The sequence below is a fragment of the Schistocerca cancellata genome, chromosome 3 (assembly GCF_023864275.1).
Source record: "Schistocerca cancellata isolate TAMUIC-IGC-003103 chromosome 3, iqSchCanc2.1, whole genome shotgun sequence".
In the NCBI taxonomy this organism is placed as follows: Eukaryota; Metazoa; Arthropoda; class Insecta; order Orthoptera; family Acrididae; genus Schistocerca; species Schistocerca cancellata.
In genome coordinates this window covers 119,686,603-119,712,262 of record NC_064628.1, presented here as the reverse complement: position 1 = coordinate 119,712,262, position 25,660 = coordinate 119,686,603, and the positions used below count along the sequence as shown (strand labels likewise).

General features: G+C 38.4%; 1 protein-coding gene across 2 annotated transcripts in view; it reads left to right on the top strand.

Annotated features, from left to right (window-relative positions):
* LOC126177131 (negative elongation factor A-like) overlaps window positions 1-24,453 on the top strand; it is a 159,358-nt gene extending 134,905 nt beyond the window's left edge. For both annotated transcript variants that reach the window (XM_049924400.1, XM_049924401.1), the window contains exons 6-10: window positions 3,076-3,324; window positions 4,127-4,263; window positions 4,777-5,052; window positions 5,429-5,528; window positions 23,971-24,453. In XM_049924400.1, coding sequence (XP_049780357.1) covers window positions 3,076-3,324; window positions 4,127-4,263; window positions 4,777-5,052; window positions 5,429-5,528; window positions 23,971-24,239 — 1,031 coding nt within the window. In that variant the 3' untranslated portion in view covers window positions 24,240-24,453. The remainder of the gene's footprint in view (window positions 1-3,075; window positions 3,325-4,126; window positions 4,264-4,776; window positions 5,053-5,428; window positions 5,529-23,970) is intronic.
* Window positions 24,454-25,660: the final 1,207 nt, after the last annotated feature.

The window sequence follows — 25,660 nt, the reverse complement described above, 5'->3', positions numbered from 1 at the left end:
ACAATGAAATCCTATTTTATATTTTTATGTGCCCCAGACTTAAAAAACGCAAAACTGAGGAAAATGCAGAATCGAGGGAAATGTTAAAACCCTCCAAAATACGAGCAATAATGTATGTAATTAGTGTATATGATTGAAAATTGTAATACTCTCCAATATAGTGTGTAAAATCTGCGTAAGTGAACGAAATTAAATGTTTATATAGTCTTTTGTGATAATGAATTTCATCAGTTCTTTAAAAAAACACAGATGTGTAACAGCAAGTAAAAACTTATGTCAAAAAAATTGAATTTGTTATCTGGATGCTAGGTAATCAAGCTAATTTCTGACATTCTATGACTAAATTATATGTCAAGATACACATTTTTGAGAGATTTTTCCTTTGTTGTCACCCAGAAAAAAGCAAAAATTGAGTAATATGGTGAATTAAACTGAAAACCATGAAGTACCGTGAAAGGCATTCGAATCTTACAGGTGGGGGTGCATTTCTCTCTGCATCCAATGGCAGTGCAGCAAACTCCGGTGACATGAGTGCAGTGATCTCTAATGTATTGCTTGTAAACTTTACCTTCTTCATTGTGCTGAATGGTCAAAGTTGAGCATGTGCACCGTTTGCACTTCGAACACAGCAGGTTTCGTGGAAGCATGTATATAAACACAAGTCTTCCTTCGGTACTTACTGATTCCAATGAATATGACATAAAGTGCAGCCTGCTGTGATTCTAGTGTTTTTATGTCTTAGCAATCTGTTACATTTATAACAAATCTGGCTGCCAGCACAATACATTAAACACAATTGAGGATTGCCAAAAAAAAAAGAAAAAGGAAAAGCCATCCCACAACTTCCTGTTAATTCTGGTGCCGCACATAGCAAATGGAGTAGCCTGTGTTGGCTGCAATCGATTGACGTACAATACGTTCTGGATTCTCACGACAGGTTTCGAGCAGAACGACTATAAATAAGCTTAATGCACGATATAGAAGGGTAAATGAGATATAGTTATATACACTAAACCTAATGGAAACCATGGTCACTCCATTTGCTATACTCAGAACAAGCCCCTAAGTAAGCTTGCTGTTTATTACTCTGTATGCTAGAAGTCCCTGCATTAGCATGATCTCACCACGCTATGCAGCTATTGGCTTTAGGTGGAAAACAAGCATCCAAGATGTTAAAAACCTCTGAGATGTTACAAATGTCAGAGATGTTGTAATCCAGTAGCTTTCACTGTATTACACAGTTTTCAGTTTATTTCACCATGTAAATTAAATTTTTGCCATTTTCGAGGTGAACAGAAAATGAAAGACGTCTCAAAACTGCGTGTTCTATGATATAATTTGTGGCAGTAGTTTCCTGGGAAATGGCACAATTACCTCGTACATCATTAGCAAAGGTTACGTACCCTACAGTTTTACTTATGGCAAAACTCACTTTTTTCCCTAATAGGTCTATCATATGATGTAAAATTTTGAAATTTATTTTTTGTTTATGGGTTTGTGATTTGGTTATGTTAGTTGACGTTAAGAGTACTGATAAAATTGCTGCCTAGGAGGAGAAGAATGAAATTCTCACACTGACATTGAGTTATAGCTATTGTGTCTGTTTATACTTTATGATCCAGTACTTCAAGAATTTTGAATGTTTCATAGGCTAAGGTCTGTAAACTTATTACATAGTGAGCTAAACAAAGTGGTGAGCTTATTTTATGTGTGTTATTGTGGTGTGGTGGTTGCGTTGGCTATTGGGTGACGTAACAAGCTGCCAATCAATAAGAGCTCACTAGCTGGAAATGGCCAACCTTTCGTAACTGAGTATATTCGTAAGAAACTGAGTGTTGGAATTTAAAAGGTTGAGAGCCAAGATTGTTGCTAAAGATGAAACTGAGTTGTAAGTGGCACTAGAAAGGGTGGGGGCTGGACCACTTCATCGTGTATCAGCTCAGTCCGGAACACTTTACATTGACTCTCATGTTTTTCCATTGCTGCTGCAACTTATCAGTAGTTGTATCCTAATTTCTTGGTGAAGCTAAACATTTCTAGTTGTGTTGGCAATGCCAATGATGGATTATGTCAGCATTTCCTCTCTGACATCTCCCCTCTCCGCAGCAGCCTAAAATATTCCATTAACTCTGCCGCCACCCGTAGTCTGAACAATCTTTTGCGCCACTTATCACTTGTTCAGTCACATCAAATGTCAGTAGAAAGAAAATGGGATGAAGTCAAGCGCGAGATGTCAAGTAAGAATGTAGAATCTAGGGAAACCTTACTAGGAAGAAACGTAAAATCTGAGAATTTTTAGGATTGATTTTATGGGTTTTTCACAAGGGCTACAAATTTGTGGCACAGAATCATGAAAAATGTAAAATCGTAGTTCCACTGTAGTTGGCTTTTTGAGTATTCAGCCAAGTAGGATGTTTCATTTTGCTGCACAGTATTTCATCAACAAACCCAGTATTTTTCTTCAGGTGCTAGATCCAAATCACAGATAGGTACATAGATTGAGCAGCTGAGGTGAACACCCCAAAGCATACTAGCATTTGGAGGGAGCACAAGATTTCAACCGAACGAGGTGGCGCAGTGGTTAGCACACTAGGCTCGCATTTGGGAGGACGACGGTTCAAACCCGCATCCGGCCATCCTGATTTAGGTTTTCTGTGATTTCCCTAAATCACTTCAGGCAAATGCCAGGATGGTTCCTTCAAAAGGGCACGGCGGATTTAAATTTGTGTGTGTGTGTGTGTGTGTGTGTGTGTGTGTGTGTGTGCACTGTACTTTTGATGATTTGCTAGAATCCATTTCTGTAACTGGGTGTGATTCATGCACTAAAATCTGCTCTCATAAAAATGTATAATCTGTGTTTGAACGACTGACTGTGTGATACAGTTATTTTCAGTTATGTGTTGGAATTTATGGAAAAGGTGTGTGTAATCAGGTGAATTTGTTCATAATATTCTACATGTATCTGTTGCTACGTCATATTTCCGCTGTAATGTTTCATTCTTACAACCGTTAAAATTGTAGTCATATTGTTGTTATGCACACTGAAGTTTGCTCTTGAATGGCACATTTTTGCAGACATGGAAGATGCAAAGAAGGCTTCAGAAGCAGCAGCTGCCCTCCAGCAACAGTCACAGCAACAGCAACAACAGCAGCAACAGAGCCCAACAAGTGGAACAACACCAAGCACACCTGACTACGCTGTTGGATTGACTGCAATGAATCCTCCCACGCCTACTCCTGCCCCTGCTACTCCATCATATAGCCCAGCTACCCCTGCATCTCAGCACACAGTCACAACTATTATAACTATCCCAAGGGAACCAGGTTAGACTAATTGCATTTCAGAATAGAAATATATTTATATTTCAGTTTAATTGGCTAATGCCAGAATTATTGAGTTTAGTAAAGCTGCATTTATTTCCATTTCCGTTGATGGTGCACTATAACCGTAAGCTGTTCCATTACTCTTTTTGTTTAGCCTCGGAGTGTTTCACTGCATTTCCTGGGCTACTGTACAAAAAGTTTGGTATTATGACAAAGTGAGCAAAAGTTCTTTGTTAAATAAAACACAGTGTAACTCAATGATTAATGCTTCTCTTTAACTTTTTCACAAAAATTTGAAAGTGCACTTGGCTTGAAACCTAATGACTGCTATACATTGCCTAGACAGCTCTTTTCGTTTTTGATTCTGTTATTCTGAAGTCTTGTTGTTACCTCTATGTCACTCCTCTCAAACCCTAGCAGATTTACAGGATACCTAGATTGCAAAGGAGACTTTTGTGAAGCAGTAAATAAAGAGCATATTATTAGCTACAGTTCTTTATCCTTACTGATCTGCTTGAAGATAAAATCTTATTTCTGATTACGTTTGTAAGTTTGCCAGTTTAGTTATGACAGCTTGTTAAAAAAAAGCCTGTTCTTGACAGCCTCAGTAACTTTGTTACTTTAACTCACAATGAAAGTCAGCTTCAGTAATTGTATACTCCCTTTAATTATACATTGTTGCCTTGATATTCTCTGAGGCTCATTTTTAGTGTCAGTAGTTAAAGACTTTATGCAAGTTTGACTTAACATTTTACTGTGTTAATTTTTTTAAAGATATATTACTTACCTCTTTATATTACAGGAACACCAGCCAGTTCTTCTGCAAGTGCACTTCCGCAGTCTACTGAAACTTCACCAGCAGGACAGTCTCTGTTGGCAAACTCCCCCAATACTTCAACACCAAGTTACGTTCCTCAAGCTTCGCCTACGACATTGCAGGTACGCAGTTATCCAATTTCCTTGCGTGTTTTTTTTTAGCCGAAAGGAGTGTGTAAATTTCATGTTTTATGTGAATGTTCTTTTTTTTTCCTCCATTTCACACTTAAATGCACATAATCAGTGCTCTTATAAGTGATATGCTGTATATGTTGAAGTTTTTTACGTAGAGAGGTTAATCCCTAATGCAAACCTACAAATTACTGTAGGTGTATAACAACAAAATTTCATCCATAAAAAAAATGAGCAGATGATATCACAACAGCACTTGCTTAAAAATATTTGTTGTGTTGAATTTTTGATCTGTCTGGAAGCAACAGTCAGCAGAAACTTTATTTCGTGAGGACATTAGTTGACACAAAATAATTTTGCGAAAGAAACAGAATCCTTCACTTTTGAATGTATTGTTTCTTCATAAATCCTACCACTCGCAAAGTAACGACAAAAGTAGAGAGATGCATTTATGACATGTAATTATGTAATCTTCACTGTTAGTAATTCTAAGTTATTTTGCAGAATCCAAGTACACCACAACCTCAGGCACAATCCCTCTTGCAGTCTACACTCAGTGCTACAAATGTACAGCCAGCAGCAGTGGCAGCCACTGCAGTAACTGGAGTTGCTGTTCAACCTGTTGCTATTGCTGCTACTGCTGTGCCTGCAGCAACTATAACAAAACAAGTTATCCAAATACGGCCAGCACCCCCTATTACTCAGATCAGATTCCAGCCAGTGAATGCAGCTGCTGGTACAAATAATCCTGGACAGCAGAGAAAGGGGCTTTCGTTGACGGTAAGATGCCAATTTCTTTTTTTTGTTGTTCACTATCTTGTCACCTTCATTATCAAAGTTGTGGATGGCAGTAAATGTTATCCATTTTACTTTTTGCTGCTATTCTGAAAAGATGTGTGGCCCGTTGATTATAAAAGGACTCTTGAAACTGTAAATAATAAAAGTCCAAATAGAATTAGTGGAACTGTACAAAAATATGCATTAAGCAGCGGAGAGTAGTTAATATTTCCATATGGTATTATTTATTGGAAGGGTCTGTCATCATCAGTGTTGATATAGTGGAAGGAGATAATAAATGTTCAGTTAGAAAAAGCACACACGTCTGGAACTATGGAGGAGCTCTCTTTACAATACTTTTCTTTTATGTTTGAAACAGAGGGAGCAGATGTTAGAGGCCCAAGAAATGTTCCGTACTGCTAACAAAGTGACACGACCTGAGAAGGCTCTGATACTTGGTTTCATGGCAGGTTCAAGAGGTGAGTATATGCAAGTTCATTTTCTAAATACAACTAGTTAATAACATGTCCTTCAAGTAATTTTGTTTATGATTAGATTTATACTTTTTTTTTCTCCAGCCAGGTGTAACAATGCTGTGAAACTTTGATGTACAAATTCACGTAAACCAGAATGCTGAAATTAAGTATTTGTTGCACATTTTTGTCAGTCAGAAACTAACTTCTCAGAGCCCTGACTATGGCGGTGTAGTGCAAGTATGCAATAGAGAAGTGTAGACTTCAGCATTTTTGCCTATTTTTAGTGTGTTTCACCTTGATATTTCTGTCTACTTGTTCCTCTTTCACGGCTCATTTGCAGTCTTTAAAATATGTTATTGGTGGAAGTATAAAAATGAAAAACCAAGTGTCACAAGGAGTAACAGGATGGGAAAAGAACACTAGAAAAGTAAAAAAATAACAGCAACAGATGCATACAAATACAGTAAAGATTGTGATCATAAATTTAAAACAGATATGTGCACAAGCTGATACAATCAAATGAGAAAGAAAGCAATTTTTGATTCCTCCAAGGAATTACTGATTAAGTGCATATCATTTGCTGTAGAACAATAAAAATGGCTTTTTTGTTGCATTGGCGAAGTGTGATACTTGCCTGTTATAATTCAACAATCCAGATAATCAAGATTGAATTGTGATGAGAAGATTTAAAATTTACTTGATAATGGATCCTAGAATTTTTTAAATTGGAGTCATAGTGTAAAAATTATCAGTACAGCCATATGAAGTAAAAACATCTAGATATGCAAACAGTATTCTGTAGTATGACTGGTCTCGTGACTGATGAAAGAAGATTATCAGTGCAGGTTTTGTACACTGAGGTGACAGTACTCTGCTTTCCCACAGACCATCATTCGATAATCAGGGTATCCTGATGAAACAGTTCAGCATCTTTGGCACATATATCTCAGTTGTCTTTCATTGGTTAGTTTGAAAAGCCTCTATCATTTCATTTACAAGCTCTCAACACTAAAAGGCTTTGTGGCTTGTTATTATAGTTGTTCCTGCTGTATTTTCTATTTTGGTACTGCATTACAAGGAGAAGACTTATAAGTTTATTTGTGTAACAGCACAAAGACCAGCTGAGACAGTTTAAGTATGAACAGAAATTTTATTTGGTTTTCACAGATGTTCATAAAAACATAAGTGTTGCTTAGGGGTATGAGTTAAATGAAGGAGACGATTACAAATAGACCAGTTGAATAAAATGGGTGTAACATTTATGTTCAGACTTAAAGATAGGAACAACAAACAGATATAAATACAATTTGGGAAAGACAAGAACATGGGAATGGGCTGAGTGGAAGTTACAGTGCCGGGGACAATGTAGCGCAAATCAATCCCAGCAAACTACAATGACTATAAATACTAATGATAAGTGTGGAGACTGCAAAGTGCACAACTGTTAGTCTTTACACATGCAGTGGAGAAAATACCACTAAAAATGTAAGTATTCAGTCACTGTCTTGTTTGTCATAAATAGACGAAATGCTGGGTATATGTTCCCACAATAAACCATGTTACTAGGGACTTGAAAATTTTGAATTTTGCAATAAATGTTAACCTGCCTCAGAATGCAAAATTGTATAATAAGCACTTTTTTTATAGCGGATTGTTCCAGGTGAATTATTTTATCAGAGATAGTAAGAAATAGCTTTATTTTCTGCATATAAATATCAAAAATTTAACCAGTTTTTGGTTACTTGTATTGCACATCATCTGGTGAAACCAAATTTGGAAAGGTAATGTGCTCAAGGACAGGTTTTCATAATAAGAAGTGCACTAACGCAACAATGTATCACTGCGCTCAGTGCTCTGGTGCCACACCAGTTGTGAGTGATTGAATGGCCTGTATAAAATAAGAGCACATGCTGCAAAATTTGCCATAGAACAAAGAAACACGTTTTTCTGCTTGTCAGAGTTCAAAAATTACTATAATGCAGACACATTTAAAGTAGCAATTTTAGGGAGCGAGTAGAGATTGGGTCTGAACTATGTTGTTTGTGGCAGTGCCAACTTAACCAAATAACTGTGTGGTAGCCATTAGGAAAAGCTTTGTGTTGTGCATTGCTTGTTGTTTTCTTATTTTGAAACAAGTGAAGAGAGTGGTCTTGTTTCATCGTGGAGTTCGATTATGACCTTCCCGGCACTAGAAGTGATTGGTGATCTCTGTGACCATGTGTTGAGTTCTGTTTTCGTAGAAACACAGAACACAGATGTAGGATGGCTGTGCTGTGAGTGAGTGGTGGGGCTTATTTCCCCACACTGCTCCTCTCCCCTCTGGCACTCATAATTGTGGTTTGTTTACACTCAAGGCCAACTGCCAATTTATAGCACTACAGCAGTTGCGCCAAAATTGTGCCCCTAACATGCAAATTGAGGTTTTTTGGTTCTATTTTTAGGTTAAATGCCTTGTCAGTTCTATCTGTAGTGTTACCAAGTTGGGGTTGGACGACTATAAATAACCATTAAAGGTCTATATTAATGTTCTTTATATTGTGTAATTATTGAATTGGTTGGGAAAAGAAAAATAGTGTTGAGAAACAATTTAAATCAGAGAAGCACTCAGTTCACTGTTGGGAAAATGTTGCTGGTTCTCATCAGAAAAAATTGTTTGTTAAACTGTAAAATAGAACCAAAAGAAGAAAACAAGCAAAGGCCATTTCAGACAAAACTTAGAAGTTTTGCAAAAGCAAAAATTCCAGTCAGAAAGCTCTGGAATCACTAGGAAAATTGTTTCAGAGCATTAGGGCTTCATCTCCAGGCATTTTGCATGATAACATTTTAAATTTGTGTTCTAATAGGCTACAAAAAATTGTAGAACAATGTGTTTAGAGCTTATAGTCAGTAAATGGTAGGCCATGTTGTTGAATCCATACAAGGTCCATTTATGCAAACAGTACAACAGCATAATCTCTGTATATAATTAGAAGAAGAAATGGTTAAGAAAAACAAAGGTTCTGTCTTAGTTACAGTGGACTCTCCTTTACTGTGAACCACCTAAAACATTCGTTACCTACCAAGATAACATCAAGCAACCAAACTCTCGACCACTGACCAAAAAAATCAACCAGTCCTTGAAAAACTACTAAGCATGTAAGGAAAGCTCTGTAATAGCTGAACTGTGGAAGCAAGCTGAGGGTAGGACTTGCAAACAAGTTGACAGATGGTTGGAACTAATGCAGTCAACAGTGGCTGTGTCAAAGATATCGCAGGGTCAGGTGACCTCTTTCACATGTTATTTGAGCAATTAGAAGCTACAGACAGGCAGCGAGCAGAGGTGGACATTTGTTTGACAGACAGTAATGTGTTTATAAATTGCTTAGATGGAAATGGTGCCAAGAGTTGGCTGATAGCTCGTGAGGGAATAGCATGTCTTTGTACACTGTCGAATTGTACCACATTTAGCTACACTGTGGTAATGAGTTCCGGGTTAACATTTACAGGTGTTGCAATGATGTTAGAGTGTTTCCTGGGCAAGAGCAAGTCTTTCCAGCTACATATTATGACATACAGCTTAGTCTGTAGCTGCGACATTTGACAATAAGTGCTGCTCTGGGGCAGCTCTCATGTAATGCTTGTTGGGTCATTTTTGAATTGGATGATAATATGATGATGGGACCTGAGTTTGGAGGCTGGTTTATGGTAAGTTGTAGTTACGTATAACTGGCATTTTTACAATGTATGCTCTGGTTTGTGCATCTTAGTCTACAGATTAATGCTGCCCTCAGTTAATCTAAGCAACCTACCCACATTGCCTTGGCAATTCACAGATGCTGACCAATATCTTTAAAAGTGTATATCTTGTCAAAACTAAGAAAAATTTCCACAATATCTCTGCAACTTACAACAATTTTTCGAATGTAATTACTGTAGAATCTTAACATAAGTTTTAAAACAATAACAAGCGTACAGAAAATGACAGGTTGTCTGGACAGTAATTTGATCTTTTGAAGAAGCAACACCCTTCACATCATACATTCCACATATGATGATCTTCTCTTAACGACTAGTGGGGCTACTGGCATTGTCCTTCATAACAACATAAACCAACTTCACGAGATCCCTTTGAACAAAATGCAGTCAATTTCCTGAAACATGCATACATTAGACCGAGGCTAACGGTATATTATATATAAGCAAAAACTAACAGTAGTGCTTTCTAAGCAACAGTATATTTTAAATCTCATCCAGAAGCTTTACATTTACTTGGTAAGCTTTAAATTATTTACAACAGTTCAAACCATAGACCACAAATTTGCTTGGTGCCACAAATTGAAAACAATAAAATTCAGCAATATTGAACAAAACTTGCGCTACCAATATCTGTAACATCAACTCAGATGAACCACTGTAATCTTTCTGTATCATTTAAGCAAGCAGAAGTAGTTACTATCCAGCTTACTGTATATTGGCAGCATTAATCGTTAGACTAAGATGCACAAACAAGTGCATAGATAGTAAAAAAGTTTGTGATACATAACCACAACATATTGTAAAATAACATGCAAAACTGGGACCCATCATCATAACATCGTCCAATTAAAAAATGACCCAATGAGCATCACACAAGAGGTGTCCCAGCACAGCACTGTTTGTCGAATGTGGCTGTTACTTCCTTGTGAACACACGTGTTCAGGCAGACTCAGCCATATGCAATAACATGTACCTGGAAAGACTTGCTCCAGCTCAGGACGCACTCGAGTATCACTGCAACACCAGCAAGTATTAACCAGGGGCCCACTACTACAGTGCAGCTAAATGAGGTACTGTCAGATGAAACTGAAACTATGTGTTAATCTCCCACTATCTAACAGCCTGTTACCAGCACTGTTTCTGTCTAAGCTACTCATAAATACGTTACTTTCTCTCCAGTTATTCTAAAGCTCATAAGTGGGTTGGTGGATACCGTAATTGTAGGCTAGAGAACTATATAATAGAAATGGATTGACCGAGGTGGGCGCCCCCTTAATTGAGTGATCAGCATACCTGACTGCCGTGCAGGTGTCCTCTAGAAAGTAGTTCCCTTTAGAAGCTTGAGGAGTCGTCATTCGCAGTCTTTGTAGCAGTGCTGAAAGGCTTCAACTGGGCGGACCTTTGATGTCAGTCACATTCTTTTGGATGTTCTCCAAAGTCCCAAAGTCATGTGCTTTTAAGATATTTCTCAATTTTGGGAAAAGAAAAAAGTCGAAAGAACTCAGATCAGGTGAACAGTGGGGGTGTGGAACAACAGTAATGCCTTCCGAGGTGAAAAATACCATGATGGATGTGGCCATGTGACATGGGGTGTTGTCATGATGCAGCATCCATTTGTCTGCAGTGTCGGGTCTCACTTGATTCCCTTTTTTCCTGAGCTTTTTAAGTAAGAACATCTTTGTAAAACTCTTGGTTGACAGTTTGTCCTGGAGGAACACTTTCATGAGAGCATTCACATATTCGACATTTTTGTCAGTTTTTAAGTTGAATGTCTCCCTGGGCAACATGTTCTCAGCCTTCCAAAAATGATTTGTGCTAGCGAAAAACTTGGGCTCTTGATAAAGGATGTTCCACGCAGGCCTGTTTCACCTTCTTGAAGGTCACAGTTGCAGATTCTCCAGTTTAACTTGGAACTTGATGGCATAGCATTGCTCTAACTTCCACTGTTCAATTTTCGTAACACACAACAAAAAGATGACTTCACTCATGGTGCTCTCAAAAATCGTGTGTGACTGTACAGAGCTGAAACTCTTTAAACTGTTATCTTTAAAGCAGACTATAGAAAAGATGGTGCTGTCATAAATTGTGGTACAAAAAAGTTTTCAGTATGATTACGAAAAATTTGAGAAATGAATTCAGGGTTTCTCGTGAATAAAGCATTTTGTTTTCAATGTAAAGTCACAAGAGTACTCTACCTTTTAGTTAAGCATGTTTTAAGACAGTATACAAAATTTCAGCACTCTATCTTTAATCGTTCTTAGCCAAAGTGTGCTAGAACATGAAATAATTTAACTTTCAGAAAATTCAAGTTAAAATTAAAACTAGCTTTTTCTATTAAACTTCCGTGGCACTACCGTATTTACTCGAATCTAAGCCACACCTTTTTTCCGGTTTTTGTAATCCAAAAAACCGCCTGCGGCTTAGAATCGAGTGCAAAGTAAGTGGAAGTTCTGAAAAATGTTGGTAGGTGTCGCCACAGGTATGCTTTGCAGGCACAAAGATAAATACTGGCGCCAAAACCTCTGCGTCACGCGTCAGTAAATAAATTAAAAGAAAAGGTAGAAGAATGTAAACATTATGCCATGTATTATTTCGTGTTTGCTGCTATCTCATTTAAATCCTGTCTTGCCAAATAAACTACGAAACTAGAGTGAGACAACAGCAAATGCTGAAGAATATACATATCATGTCATGTTTATATTCGTATTATTCTTATGCTCAATAGTGATACAGTCAGAAATGAAGCACGGCAATTGACTAGATTTTTAAATCTAAGATGACTAATTTCTGTGCAGAATGTAATGTACTAAAGAGGCGTCTGCAAAGATTTTCAAACGGAGAAAATGTTTTGCTAAACTCTCGTTCAGAACATCTTCTATCATACGCAGTCTATTTTTCTTGTTGATCATTATGAAAGAAAGCAGCAGTGTAAGTAACAACAAACAGCAGTCTCTTGCCATTGTTTCACTTACGAGACAATTCCTCTCTTTTTTTTTATTGTAAGCCGCGGTAGTGCGCACAAAAGCAAGCCATGCCGCGAGCGGCGACAGATCATAAACACTCTTTATCAGAATGCGACAAACAATGCATGACACAGTACAATAATGCATTTTCAGCTTAGAGTGGCATAAACCCCTATAACAAAGAGAACGGCACTTATCAGATCAAAGCAAAATAAGCAATCGATTCAAACCAAACGAAGCATGCGAAAAAGGAAAGGTACCCAAATAAATACGGACAGAGCGCCGGACACATAGCAATGGCTACTTGGTAAAGCTTAACTGTTAAGCTTACGACTCGAACCAAACTACTGTAGCTGTCTCTTCAGCCATTCGACCTCAATAGTGTTTCACGGTACAATGGACCAACTTTGTTTCGATTTGGAGGGCGGTCTAAAACTTTTCTCTCACCTTGAATTTCGAGTCTCAAATTTCAGGAGCGGCTTAGATTCGGGAAAATTTTTTTTCCTTGATTTCGAGTCTCATTTTTCAGGTGCGGCTTAGATTCAAGTGCGGCTTAGATTCGAGTAAACACGGTAATGCATCCCAGGTCCGTATTCATCTTTTTTCCTATGTTGTTCTTCCTCCCTTCTTTTTGTCACACTTGCTTCTTTGGTGACTTCCAACACTGATTTTTCTGGTTCAAAGAGTCTCCTTCGGTCAATGGCTATTAGAGCTCTACGCATATTTAATCCACCAGGTGTTCCCATCAGTTCCATAACATTGAGTCTTGACACTGCACTGTCATTGAAACATAGAACAACATCTAGGACACACATGTTCAAAGTATTTAGTCCTGCTAGAACAGTTTTTGGTATCCGTTCCCATATACAATTGTTGAAACCTAGCCCATACTGCCTGTTTCATTCCCTCGAGGTCATTTTCATTTTATCTTATGGTTTGTCCATAATAATACTGCAACCTGTCTATTTCTTCATCTGTAAGCCGACCATTCCACTAACATACTTACCATCAGCTAATTTCTCTCTCTTCAAATTCCTCAATCTTGTACTTAAATACTTAAATTTTTCTGGGCTTTTCTTTCTTTCTCTTCTTCTTCTTCTTCTTCTTCTCTCTCTCTCTCTCTCTCTCTCTCTCTCTCTCTCTCTCTCTTTTTTAAGTCTCCAGTAAGATGTATACATCACACCATATTTCTCCACTGACCTGTGAAATATCTTCACAAAACCTTCAAATTCCATCCTTCCACTAAAACCACTAAAATTAATCAAACACTTATGATTTCTCATAATATTACGGAAAGAAAAGTTGCTGCTCACCATATAGTGGAGGTGCTGAGTCGCAGGTAGGCACAACAAAAAGACTGTCACAAATATGATTTTCAGTTCCACCAGTACAACCATGACAGTACTTGGTAATATATTCCACATCAATGTTGTCCAAGGAGGTAGCTGTCACTACACCATTTAGGGAATTATGGCCTCTTTATGGGCAGGATGCATCCAAGGCTGCAGACCTACATATATTGCTGTGGTTCATGTCTACATTTCCATGAACAGCATTTTTCATACAATCATTTGCTACTTCTTCTAAAATACGTAGAATAATTTTATCGTACCTGTCAGATCTTGTAGGGGGGTAAGTCCGTAAGAGCACAGAAAATTCGTGCAGTTCTGTACTCTTTGCCTATACACCTTGTACCATAAGCAAGTTTAATATTTGTGTTATACCAGGGAGAATCAAATATAAATGGGATTTTTGTTCCTGAACATCAACAGTTTGCAGGACTGGCCCCGCGCTTCTGCTATGCTTAGGCAGGACCGTTAGAAGTGAGGAGAGCATGCTGTTAGATATATCCTGCCGTTTTGTCAGTAACACTCACAATGTCTGAGCAACAGGTGCTCGTGGAGGAGTTACAACAGCGGAAATTTGCCAAAGATTGACAGCACAGTTCAGTGATAAAACATTGTCAAGGACACGTGTGTTTGCCTGGCATAAAAAGTTCAAGGAAGGACAAGAACGTGTGGAAAATCAGCAACATGATCACTATCCTCATACCAGCATTACAAAAACATTCATGCAGTTAAAGACAACATTGACAACAATCGACAGGTGAGAGTATCAGAAATTGCACAAAATTTCGGAATCAGTTATGGGAGCTGTCAAGATCTAAAGATCATCACAAACGATGTACAGTTCCGTAAAGTGTGTTCCAGATGGGTCCCTAAACTGTTGACCGAAAATCTGAAGTTAAGATGTTTGGAGGTCTGTCAGAGACTTAGAGCAAGATTCGCGGAAGGAGGTGATGCATTTTTGAGTCAGATCGTCACCTGCGATGAAACATGGGTTCACCACTACACTCCAGAATCCAAACAAGCCGGTAAGGAGAGGCGGAGGAAAGGGGAGGCAGCAACAGTGAAAGCCAAGAGTCGACTGTCAGCTGGCAAGGTTCTTTCAACCGTTTTTTTTTTTTTCTCGGTCAGCGAGGCATTTTGCTGATTGATTTTTTGTATGAGCAACGCACAATCACTGCTGCTTACTACCGCGAACTGTTGAACAAGGCAAGAGTTGCACATGACCGTAAAAAACGAGACTAGTCGAATCGACAGGTCATCCTCCTCCACGACATTGTGTGACCCCCTACTGCAGCTCTATCTCCAAGCTACAGGAAATGCACTGGACTACACTTGATCATCCTTCTTAGAGCCCGTACTTATCGCCCTGCGATTTCCGTTTATTCGGACTTAAAGAAGCTGAGGAGGGTGACGATTTGAACAAGACAAGATTGTCGAAGACTTCGTGCATGACTGGCTGGTGGCATGACCCAGTTGTATTTATGATGAGGGCATCAAAAAGCTGCCCATACTCTGGGACAGATGCATTTCCAAAGCAGGAGACTATGTGGCAGAATAAATTATAATTGCCTAGAGTTTTTCAATAAATGAATTTAAATAAAAAATAAAATCCCATTTATATTTGATCCCCCCTCATACATTCTCTGTTTAGTTACGCCACAAGTATAACCATATTAGCTTCTTGTTGTTGTTGTTGTGGTCTTCAGTCCTGAGACTGGTTTGATGCAGCTCTCCATGCTACTCTATCCTGTGCAAGCTTCATCATCTCCCAGTACCTGCTGCAACCTACATCCTTCTGAATCTGCTTGGTGTATTCATCTCTTGGTCTCTCTCTACGATTTTTACCCTCCACGCTGCCCTCCAATACTAAACTGGTGATCCCTTGATGCCTCAGAACATGTCCTACCAACTGATCCCTTCTTCTGGTCAAGTTGTGCCACAAACTCCTCTTCTCCCCAATTCTATTCAATACTTCGTCATCAGTTATGTGATCTACCGTATTTACTCGAATCTAAGCCGCACTTTTTTTTCCGGTTTTTGTAATCCAAAAAACCGCCTGCGGCTTAGAATCGAGTGCAAAGTAAGCGGAAGATCTGAAAAATGTTGGTAGGTGCCGCCACAACTAACTTCTGCCGTCGAATATATGTAGCGATTCACATGCATGCTTTTCAGGCACAAAGATAAATACTGGCGCCAAAACCTCTGCGTCAGTAAATAAATAAAAAAAAAAACGATGGAAGACGAAATTTTTTCTCCGCCCCGAGTTTCGACCACTGCATTTTCATACATTATCCAACGAAGTAAATACAAATTCCGTATTGTTAGTCTTCGAATGTAGCAACATTTCAATGTACTGTACTACGAAAATCCGACTGGCAAGACTGTTTGGGATGTTTGTCAATATGGCCAACTCTACGTTCTGAATTTTTTCTGCCTATGAGAAGAGATGGTTACTAATAGGAACTTTTATGAATTGAGAATCACATGCAGTATTCTCTTCACCATAAGAATAATACGTATATAAACATTTTGCCATGTATTCTTTCGTGTTTGCTGCTATCTCATTTAAATCCTGTCCGCTTAATAAACTACGAAACTAGAGTGAGACAACAGCAAACGCCGAAGAATATACATATCATTTCATGTTTATATTCGTATTATTCTTATGCCTAATAGTGATAGTCAGAAATGAAGCACGTCAATTGACTAGATTTTTAAATCTAAGATGACTAATTTCTGTGCAGAATGTTATGTACTAAAGAGACGTCTGCAAAGATTTTCAAACAGAAAAATTTTCACTAAACTCTCGTTCAGAACATCTTCTATCATACGCAGTCAATTATTTGGTTCTTGTTGATCGTCAAAGAAAGCAGCAGTGTTAGTAACAACAAATAGCAGTCTCTTGCCATTGTTTCGCTAATGAGACGATTTCTCTCTTTTTCTTTTTTTAATTGTTAGCGGCGGTAGTGCGCACAAAAGCAAGCCACGCCGCGAGCGGCGACAGGCCGTAAACACTGATTATCAGAATGCGATAAACAGTGCATGACGCAGTACAGTAATGCATTTTCAGCTTAGAGTGACGTAAACACCTATAACAAAGAGAACGGCACTTATAAGATCAAAGAAAAATAAGCAATCGATCCAAACCAGACGAAGCACGTGAAAAAGGAAGGGTACCCGTATAATTATGGACGGAGCGCCTGACGCATAGCTATGGCTACCTGGTAAAGCCTAACTGCTTAGCTTACTACGCGAACCAAACTACTGTAGCTGTATCGTCATTCATTCGACCTAAATTGTGTCTCATATTACAATGGACCAACTTTGTTTCGATTTGGAGGTGCGGCCTAAAACTTTACTCTCCCCTTGAATTTCGAGTCTCATATTTCAGGTGTGGCTTAGATTCGGGAAAAATTTTTTTCCTTGATTTCGAGTCTCATTTTTCAGGTGCGGCTTAGATTCGAGTGCGGCTTAGATTCGAGTAAATACGGTACCCATCTAATCTTCAGCATTCTTCTGTAGCACCACATTTCAAAGGCTTCTTCTTGTCCAAACTATTTATCGTCCATGTTTCACTTCCTTACATGGCTACACTCCATACAAATACTTTCAGAAATGACTTCCTGACACTTAAATCTATACTTGATATTAACAAATTTCTCTTCTTCAGAAATGCTCTCCTTGCCATTGCCAGTCTACATTTTATATCCTCTCTACTTCGACTATCATCAGTTATTTTGCTCCCCAAATAGCAAAACTCCTTTACTACTTTAGGTGTCTCATTTCCTAATCTAATTCCCTCAGCATCACCTGACATAATTAGACTACATTTCATTATCCTCGTTTTGCTTATGTTGTTGTTCATCTTATACCCTCCTTTCAAGACACTATCCATTCCGTTCAACTGCTCTTCCAAGTCCTTTGCTGTCTCTGACAGAATTACAATGTCATTGGCGAACCTCAAAGTTTTTATTTCTTCTCCATCGATTTTAATACCTACTTTTAATTTTTCTTTTGTTTCCTTTACTGCTTGCTCAATATACAGATTAAATAACATTGGGGACAGGCTACAACCCTGTCTCACCCCCTTCCTGCCCCTTGACTCTTATAACTGCCATCTGGTTTCTGTACAAATTGTAAATAGCCTTTCGCTCCCTGTATTTTACCCCTGCCACCTTCAGAATTTGAAAGAGCATATTCCAGTCAACATTGTCAAAAGCTTTCTCTAAGTCTACAAATGCTAGAAACATAGGTTTGCCTTTCCTTAATCTAGCTTCTAAGATAAGTCGTAGGGTCAGTATTGCCTCATGTGTTCTAACATTTCTACGGAATCCAAACTGATCTTCCCCGAGGTCGGCTTCTACCAGTTTTCCCATTCGTCTGTAAAGAATTCGCGTTAGTATTTTGCAGCCGTGACTTATTAAACTGATAGTTCGGTAATTTTCACATCTGTCAAGACCTGCTTTCTTTGGGATTGGAATTATTATATTCTTCTTGAAGTCTGAGGGAATTTCGCCTGTCTCATACATCTTGCCCACCAGATGGTAGGACTGGCTCTCCCAAGGCTGTCAGTAGTTCTAAGGGAATGTTGTCTACTCCCGGGGCCTTGTTTCGACTCATGTCTTTCAGTGCTCTGTCAAACTCTTCACGCAGAATCATATCTCCCATTTCATCTTTATCTACATCCTCTTCCATTTCCATAACATTGTCCTCGAGTACATCACCCTTGTATAGACCCTCTATATACTCCTTCCACCTTTCTGCTTTCCCTTCTTTGCTTAGAACTGGGTTTGCATCTGAGCTCTTCATATTCATACAAGTGGTTTTCTTTTTCTCCAGAGGTCTCTTTAATTTTCCTGTAGGCTGTATCTATCTTACCCCAGTGAGAACAGCCTCTACATCCTTACATTTGTCCTCTAGCCATGTCTGCTGAGCCATTTTGCACTTCCTGTCGAAATCATTTTTGAGACGTTTGTATTCCTTTTTGCCTGCTTCATTTACTGCATTTTTATATTTTCTCCTTTCATCAATTAAATTCAATATTTCTTCTGTTACCCAAGGATTTCTACTAGCCCTCGTCTTTTTACCTACTTGCTGCCTTCACTACTTCATCCCTCAAAGCTACCCATTCTTCTTCTACTGTATTTCTTTCCCCCATTCCTGTCAATTGTTCCCTAATGCTCTCCCTGAAACACTGTACAATCTGGTTTAGTCAGTTTATCCAGGTCCCATCTCCTTAAATTCCCACCTTTTTGCAGTTTCTTCAGTTTTAATCTACAGTTCATAACTAATAGATTGTGGTCAGAGTCCACATCTGCCCCTGGAAATGTCTTACAATTTAAAACCTGGTTCCTAAATCTCTGTCTTACCATTAAATAATCTATCTGATACCTTCTAGTATCTCCAGGCTTCTTCCAGGTATACAACCTTCTTTTATGATTCTTGAACCAAGTGTTGGCTATGATTAAGTTATGCTCTGTGCAAAATTCTACAAGGCGGCTTCCTCTTTCATTCCTTCCCCCCAATCCATATTCACCTACTATGCTTCCTTCTCTCCCTTTTCCTGCTACCGAATTCCAGTCACCCATGACTATTAAATTTTCGTCTCCCTTCACAATCTGAATAATTTCTTTTATTTCATCATACATTTCTTCAATTTCTTCGTCATCGGCAGAGCTAGTTGGCATATAAACTTATACTATTGTAGTAGGCGTGGGCTTCATGTCTACCTTGGCCACAACAATGCGTTCACTATGCTGTTTGTAGTAGCTTACCCGTACTCCTATTTTCTTATCAATTATTAAACCTACTCCTGCATTACCCCTATTTGATTTTGTGTTTATAACCCTGTATTCACCTGACCAAAAGTCTTGTTCCTCCTGCCACCGGACTTCGCTAATTCCCACTATATCTGACTTTAACCTATCCATTTTCTAATGTACCTGCCCGATTAAGGGATCTGACATTCCACGCTCCGATCCGTAGAACGCCAGTTTTCTTTCTCCTGATAACGACGTCCTCTTGAGTAGTCCCCACCCGGAGATCCGAATGGGGGGCTATTTTACCTCCGGAATATTTTACCCAAGAGGACGCCATCATTATTTAACCATACAGTAAAGCTGCATGCCCTCGGGAAAAATTACGTCTGTAGTTTCCCCTTGCTTTCAACCGTTCGCAGTACCAGCACAGCAAGGCCGTTTTGGTTAGTTTCACAAGGCTAGATCAGTCAATCATCCAGACTGTTGCCCCTGCAACTACTGAAAAGGCTGCTGTGCCCCTCTTCCGGAACCACACGTTTGTCTGGCCTCTCAACAGATACCCCTATGTTGTGGTAGCACCTACGGTACGGCTATCTGTATCGCTGAGGCACGCAACCTCCCCACCAACGGCAAGGACTACGGTTCATTGGGGGGGGGCATATTTGCTTAAATCACCAAAATTTCGAACAATTCTTAATTTTGATGCACAACCTCTTCTAGCATGTATCTCCCCAACTACCTTCAGGCCACTATTGCCACATTCTTTACATTGCAAAGTCTTATTTGTTAGTTCAGATAGAGCAGAGTGTTCCACAATAACACAACCTGAACCAATAGTTGGTGTGTCTATATTATCAGCATTAATACGGTCAAGCCTATTGTCAAAATATTTCAGTTTTATCTTCAACGTTCTTGGAATAGTCGAAGCTGATTCAAGTGTTGTATCAGGTTGTTTTTCAGTATTAGCAGAGGTATTCATGAACGGATTTCCATAAAATTTACCTTGTTTAACACTGAATTTCTTAATTCTTCCTATTGCTTTCAAGTGAAATAACGAACTCAGGCACACAATTACTTCGCTGTAAACAAAATATTCCTGCCAAAACAACAGCAAACGAGGACTAAACTCTCTGTACAAACAAAAGATAAGCAACTGTAAAGCTTTCAAAGGTTAGCCTACTTGAGGAACTGAAAAGTCATAAAAACATAACAAATGAGAGCAAAACTTTATTTTTAACTGATTTGACTGTGTGTCATGGTGATTGCAGCCTCTATAAAATTCCTCAATTTTTTAGACAAAAATTAAAAAATCAATTTTTTGACAGTTATTTACATACAAGTCCCCTTAAAAGATTGTTGTCATCAGTAATCAAGACATTACATATGGAATGATAAAACTTTGTGAATTTCAACTTAAAATATTAAATAATTGTTTTATTTAATTTTATGACATATGTACTATTGAGGAAAAGAGATAAAATAAAGGAAAAAAAATTACTTATTGTTGGGAATGGAATAGAAGCAAGTGGATGGTCCCCGCTTACTCTAATTCAGCTGGAATTCGATAATATCAAAAGTAAGAAATGGAAAAATGCATAGAGCGCATTTGAATCACTGCTCTCGCATCATGTAAGAATTATTAGGAAGGGGTCTTTGTGTGGAAGAGACTTGGAGACACGAAAAAGTTTTGGATAATTCTATACTGTTAAGACAAAAGTTTCAGAATCTAGATTGTAGATGGTCTCTATGGCCATAATTTACTAGAATGTAGATCAAAACTGAAAAATTGCAGAAAAAATAGAGGAGATGGGATATGGATAAGTTGGGGGAAAAATACTATTGTCAATAGTTTGAGGGAGCATTACACGACAACTGACTGAAACGGGAAGAAAAGAAAGTGGTGGTGGTGGAGAAGATTGGGTAGCTTTGCAAGACAAAGTAGTGAAAGCAGTATAAAATCAAATTGCCAAAGGAAAATCCCACGTGAGTAGAAATCCTTCATTAACACATGAGATATTGAATTTAATTGATGAAAGGACAAAATATAAAAATTCAGCAAGTGAAGCAGACAAAGGAGATCACAGGCATGTAAAAAAAAAAGTTTTAGGTCATGATTGATTATAGAAAATACTGATGTCTCATAGATCAAAGAAACCTTTTGAGTAAAGAGAAGCAACAGTATGTATATCAAGAGCTCAGATGGTAAGCTTGTCATGAACAAAAAAGAGAACACTGAAAAGTGTAAGGGATATATAGGGAACAGCTTTATAAAGGAAACCAACTTAGAAAGCAATATTATGGAAAAAGAAAGTGAGTTAGGATGCATTGTGGGTTGTAGTATTGCAGGGAGTCTTTGATAGGGCTCTGGAAGATTTTTATGTAGCTCTGAAATGCCTTAAGTCGAGACATGCCTGAATTGCCTTAAGTCGAGACATGCCACCTGGAGTAGATAACCTTTCATTGGAATTATTAAGATCCTTGAGAAAATAAACCATGACAAAACTTTTCTATCTGATACGTAGGATGTATGGTGGAGGTGCTTACCTTACCATCAGCTTAAAAGTAATCATTTCAAAATACTGACACACATTCTCTAAATGAAAACATTATGACTGACAGAAGCTGACCTTGGGGAAGGTAAATTTGGGAAACAACATGACAGTGCACCTATACAGCAGTGGGCAATAAAATCTCTGAAATGGTCTGGCCTGCTCAGAGACCCAATCTGAACTACTGGAACAGCTTTGGGATGAATTAGAATGTACACTTCAGACTCTAGCATCCAATATCACTACTTTCTCTGAATTCAGTTCTTGAAGAATGGGCTGCTATTCCTGCCCAGACATACAGACAATTCACTGAAAGTGTCGTCAGCAGAGCTAAAGCCATCAAAAATGCAAAGAGTGAACACACACCCCCCCCCCCCCCCCCCCCAATATTAATTTCTGTTATTCGGTGCCCAGATACTTTAAATCCCTTAATCCCTGAGATTATCCATTACGTACAGACAGAGAAACATGGCAGTGCCTTTAATTTATACCATAAAACTCCCCTTAACAGACACTTCCCAATAGCAGACATTTAAGAATTCTGCAGAATTGGCCTCATGGTAAAATTCTTCTGAATAGCGGACAAGGACTCTGAAATGTACCTCAAACAATGGTTAAAATTTCCAAATGACAGACAGTGTGAAAGAAAGATGGTTGTAAATTAAATAGCAAGAATCATTATCATGCATTTGAACATTTTATAATGGAAAATCCAGGATGAAATTTGACAATATTATGAGAAGGAAAGTTGCTACTCACTGTATTGCGCAGATGCTGAGTCGCAGATAGGCACAACAAAAAGGCTCTCACAGTTATAATTTCGGCTGTTAAGGTCTTCGCCAACAATACATACACACACACACACACACACACACACACACACACACACGAGACTGCAGCCTAAGGCACTGAAACCACACTCTCTGATCAGTTGCCTAGACTCCAGTCGTGTGTGTGTGTTACGTTTGCATGAGCATGTGTCTGTCTATTGTTGACAAAGCCAAAAGCTATAATTGTAAGAGTCTTTTTGTTGTACCTATCTGCTCAGTTTAACACTAGCAGTTGGAACACAAATTGTTAACCCTCAGGTTCAAAAAAATACATGATTATTTCAAACCAACCTTCCAGTATGCTTGAAAGAAACTTAAATGCTATAATATACAATTATGTGGGGTTTATTAATGTAGTACTGTACTTACATAAAGATAATTTTTCACTGTTGTACTTCTACAGCAATACAGTATTTTTCTGTCTACAGTACATATTGTTTACTGTATTGTATGCTTTTTTTTTTTAATAGCACAGACTTCTTCAAAGTGGAAATTTTTATTTTTCTTCTAGATATCCACTATTCAGAAGTTCTACTGTAATATCCTCTTCTTCATCTTCTTCTGTAAATATGTACAGATTTGTAGATTCTGGTAATCATACTTTTTTGTGGCTTAAGGACGCAGTGCAAATCGGTCAGTTGGTTCAGCAACTAGCATGCCCATAACTTATCCCAGCTACCTAAGAGGGGAAAGGGGGGCCTATAATGTAATGTAGGACGTGAACCACATGCCACTTCTGCCAAATCAATGCATCATTGAGAAGTGAACACAGTGTTTAAAGGCAGGCTGAAAATTCTGTTGTCTAACCAGGACTTTTCAGTATCCATGCATGCACTTTATCGCTAGACCAGCAGGCCTGACATTGATTCTGGTTGAGCTTCACCGCTCTCTGAAGTCGCAGTGGCTTTGCGTTATTGGTTTCCCTGTAGATACTATTTCCTCTGTAGACACACACACACACACACACACACACACACACACACACACACACACACAAAGATCCCCATAACCTACAAAAAGTGTCCATGTTTTTTGCCAGGAGTAGCATATTGAATGAAGTGAGGCATAAACTAGTAATTTCCACAGTAACAGTGAATGCTCCTACTGAGTTTGTTAGTAAACACTAACTGCTTGGTTTATCTTGCTGCTTCATTTTAACGTAAAAATGTGTATTACAACTAAATAGATATTTTAACCGCTGTTGTTACAGCTACTGAATATAAATTATTATAATTATTAACTACATTAAATTTGTTTCAGATAATCCGTGTCCCCATCTTGGCAACATAGTTACAATCAAACTTAGTGAAAGCCAAGAAAAGGTCAAACAGCCTGATGACACGTTCCAGTTAATGACTATTGAGACACACTTCCAGATGAATTACAATACAGGGGAATGGAAGCGCATTAAGAAGTTACGCAGGCCGGAAGACAGTGCTGTGACGGCAGCTTTGGTAGCGACGGCAACGCCAGTGTCGTCTTCAGTTCCGCAACCATCTGTACAACCTGCTTCTGCTACTGCAACGTAGACACTGCCTTTGCATTTCACTGTGCATTTGTCACCATGTTATAGCTGTAGTATGTTAATTTTGTAAATGTATATAAGAGATGCTTCCTATGGAACTTATGTATTAATGTATATTTCATAAGACAATATGAGTAAATTGAATTACTCATATGCTATACTTTCACAGTGTATTGTATACTCTGGTGACCCACGAGTAAAACAAACTCAGAAAAATACTAACAGCCTGCAATTTTCTTTTTTTCAGAAATTATGCAGACTGTCTTGGAAGCTAATCAGTGTACTTATGTATGTATATTTTTGTTGGCACCTATTGCCTGTGCGCATGTATGTGAGTGTGTGAATGAATGAAAGAGAGAGAGAGAGAGAGAGAGAGAGAGAGAGAGAGAGAGAGAGAGAGATATTCATGTGTTGCTTCATAGTGAGTTTTGTTTAATGGATACAGACACATTTACTGTATGACTTTGCTACTTAATACGTTATTTTTACATTTTCTGTGGGACCATAATTATAATGTTACAGACACGCCTGTTGAAGATTGAAAAATGCAGATATATTTATTTTGTATTCTAGTATCATTAAATGTAATATGTTACAAATGAAGTCAACCTTAATTGTGCACAAATTACAAAGAAGATATTCTTTGGCAGTACATGTATTTGTCCTCAATTAGTTTCTTATAAAAAAATCTGTACACGTATTGTGAAGGCATGCTACTGACCTTTAAATGCCTTACAGTACACCATCTCTGCAACATCTGTTTTGATAACTGTACAACAGCTTAAAAGTATTCAACAGTAACATGGATTAATTAACAGAGTTTCTTTTCTACGTAATGAGTTTGGAAGGTGGAATAAACAGTTAGGAAAATTCTTATCTACGTTCACTCAAGTCACTAAGAGAGAACTGCTATGTCTGCCCATAGCATACAAAAATATTGATTATACAGGGTGTTACTAAAAGGTACAGCCAAACTTTCAGGAAACATTCCTCACACACAAAGAAAGAAAATATGTTATGTGGACATGTGTCCGGAAACGCTTACTTTCCGTGTTAGAGCTCATTTTATTACTTCTCTTCAAATCACATTAATCATGGAATGGAAACACACAGCAACAGAACGTACCAGCGTGACTTCAAACACTTTGTTACAGGAAATGTTCAAAATGTCCCGTTAGCGAGGATACATGCATCCACCCTCCGTCGCATGGAATCCCTGATGCGCTGATGTAGCCCTGGAGAATGGCGTATTGTATCACAGCCGTCCAACATACAAGCACAAAGAGTCTCTACATTTGGTAGCGGGGTTGCATAGACAAGAGCTTTCAAATGCCCCCATAAATGAAAGTCAAGAGGGTTGAGGTCAGGAGAGCATGGAGGCCATGGAATTGGTCCGCCTCTACCAATCCATGGGTCACCAAATCT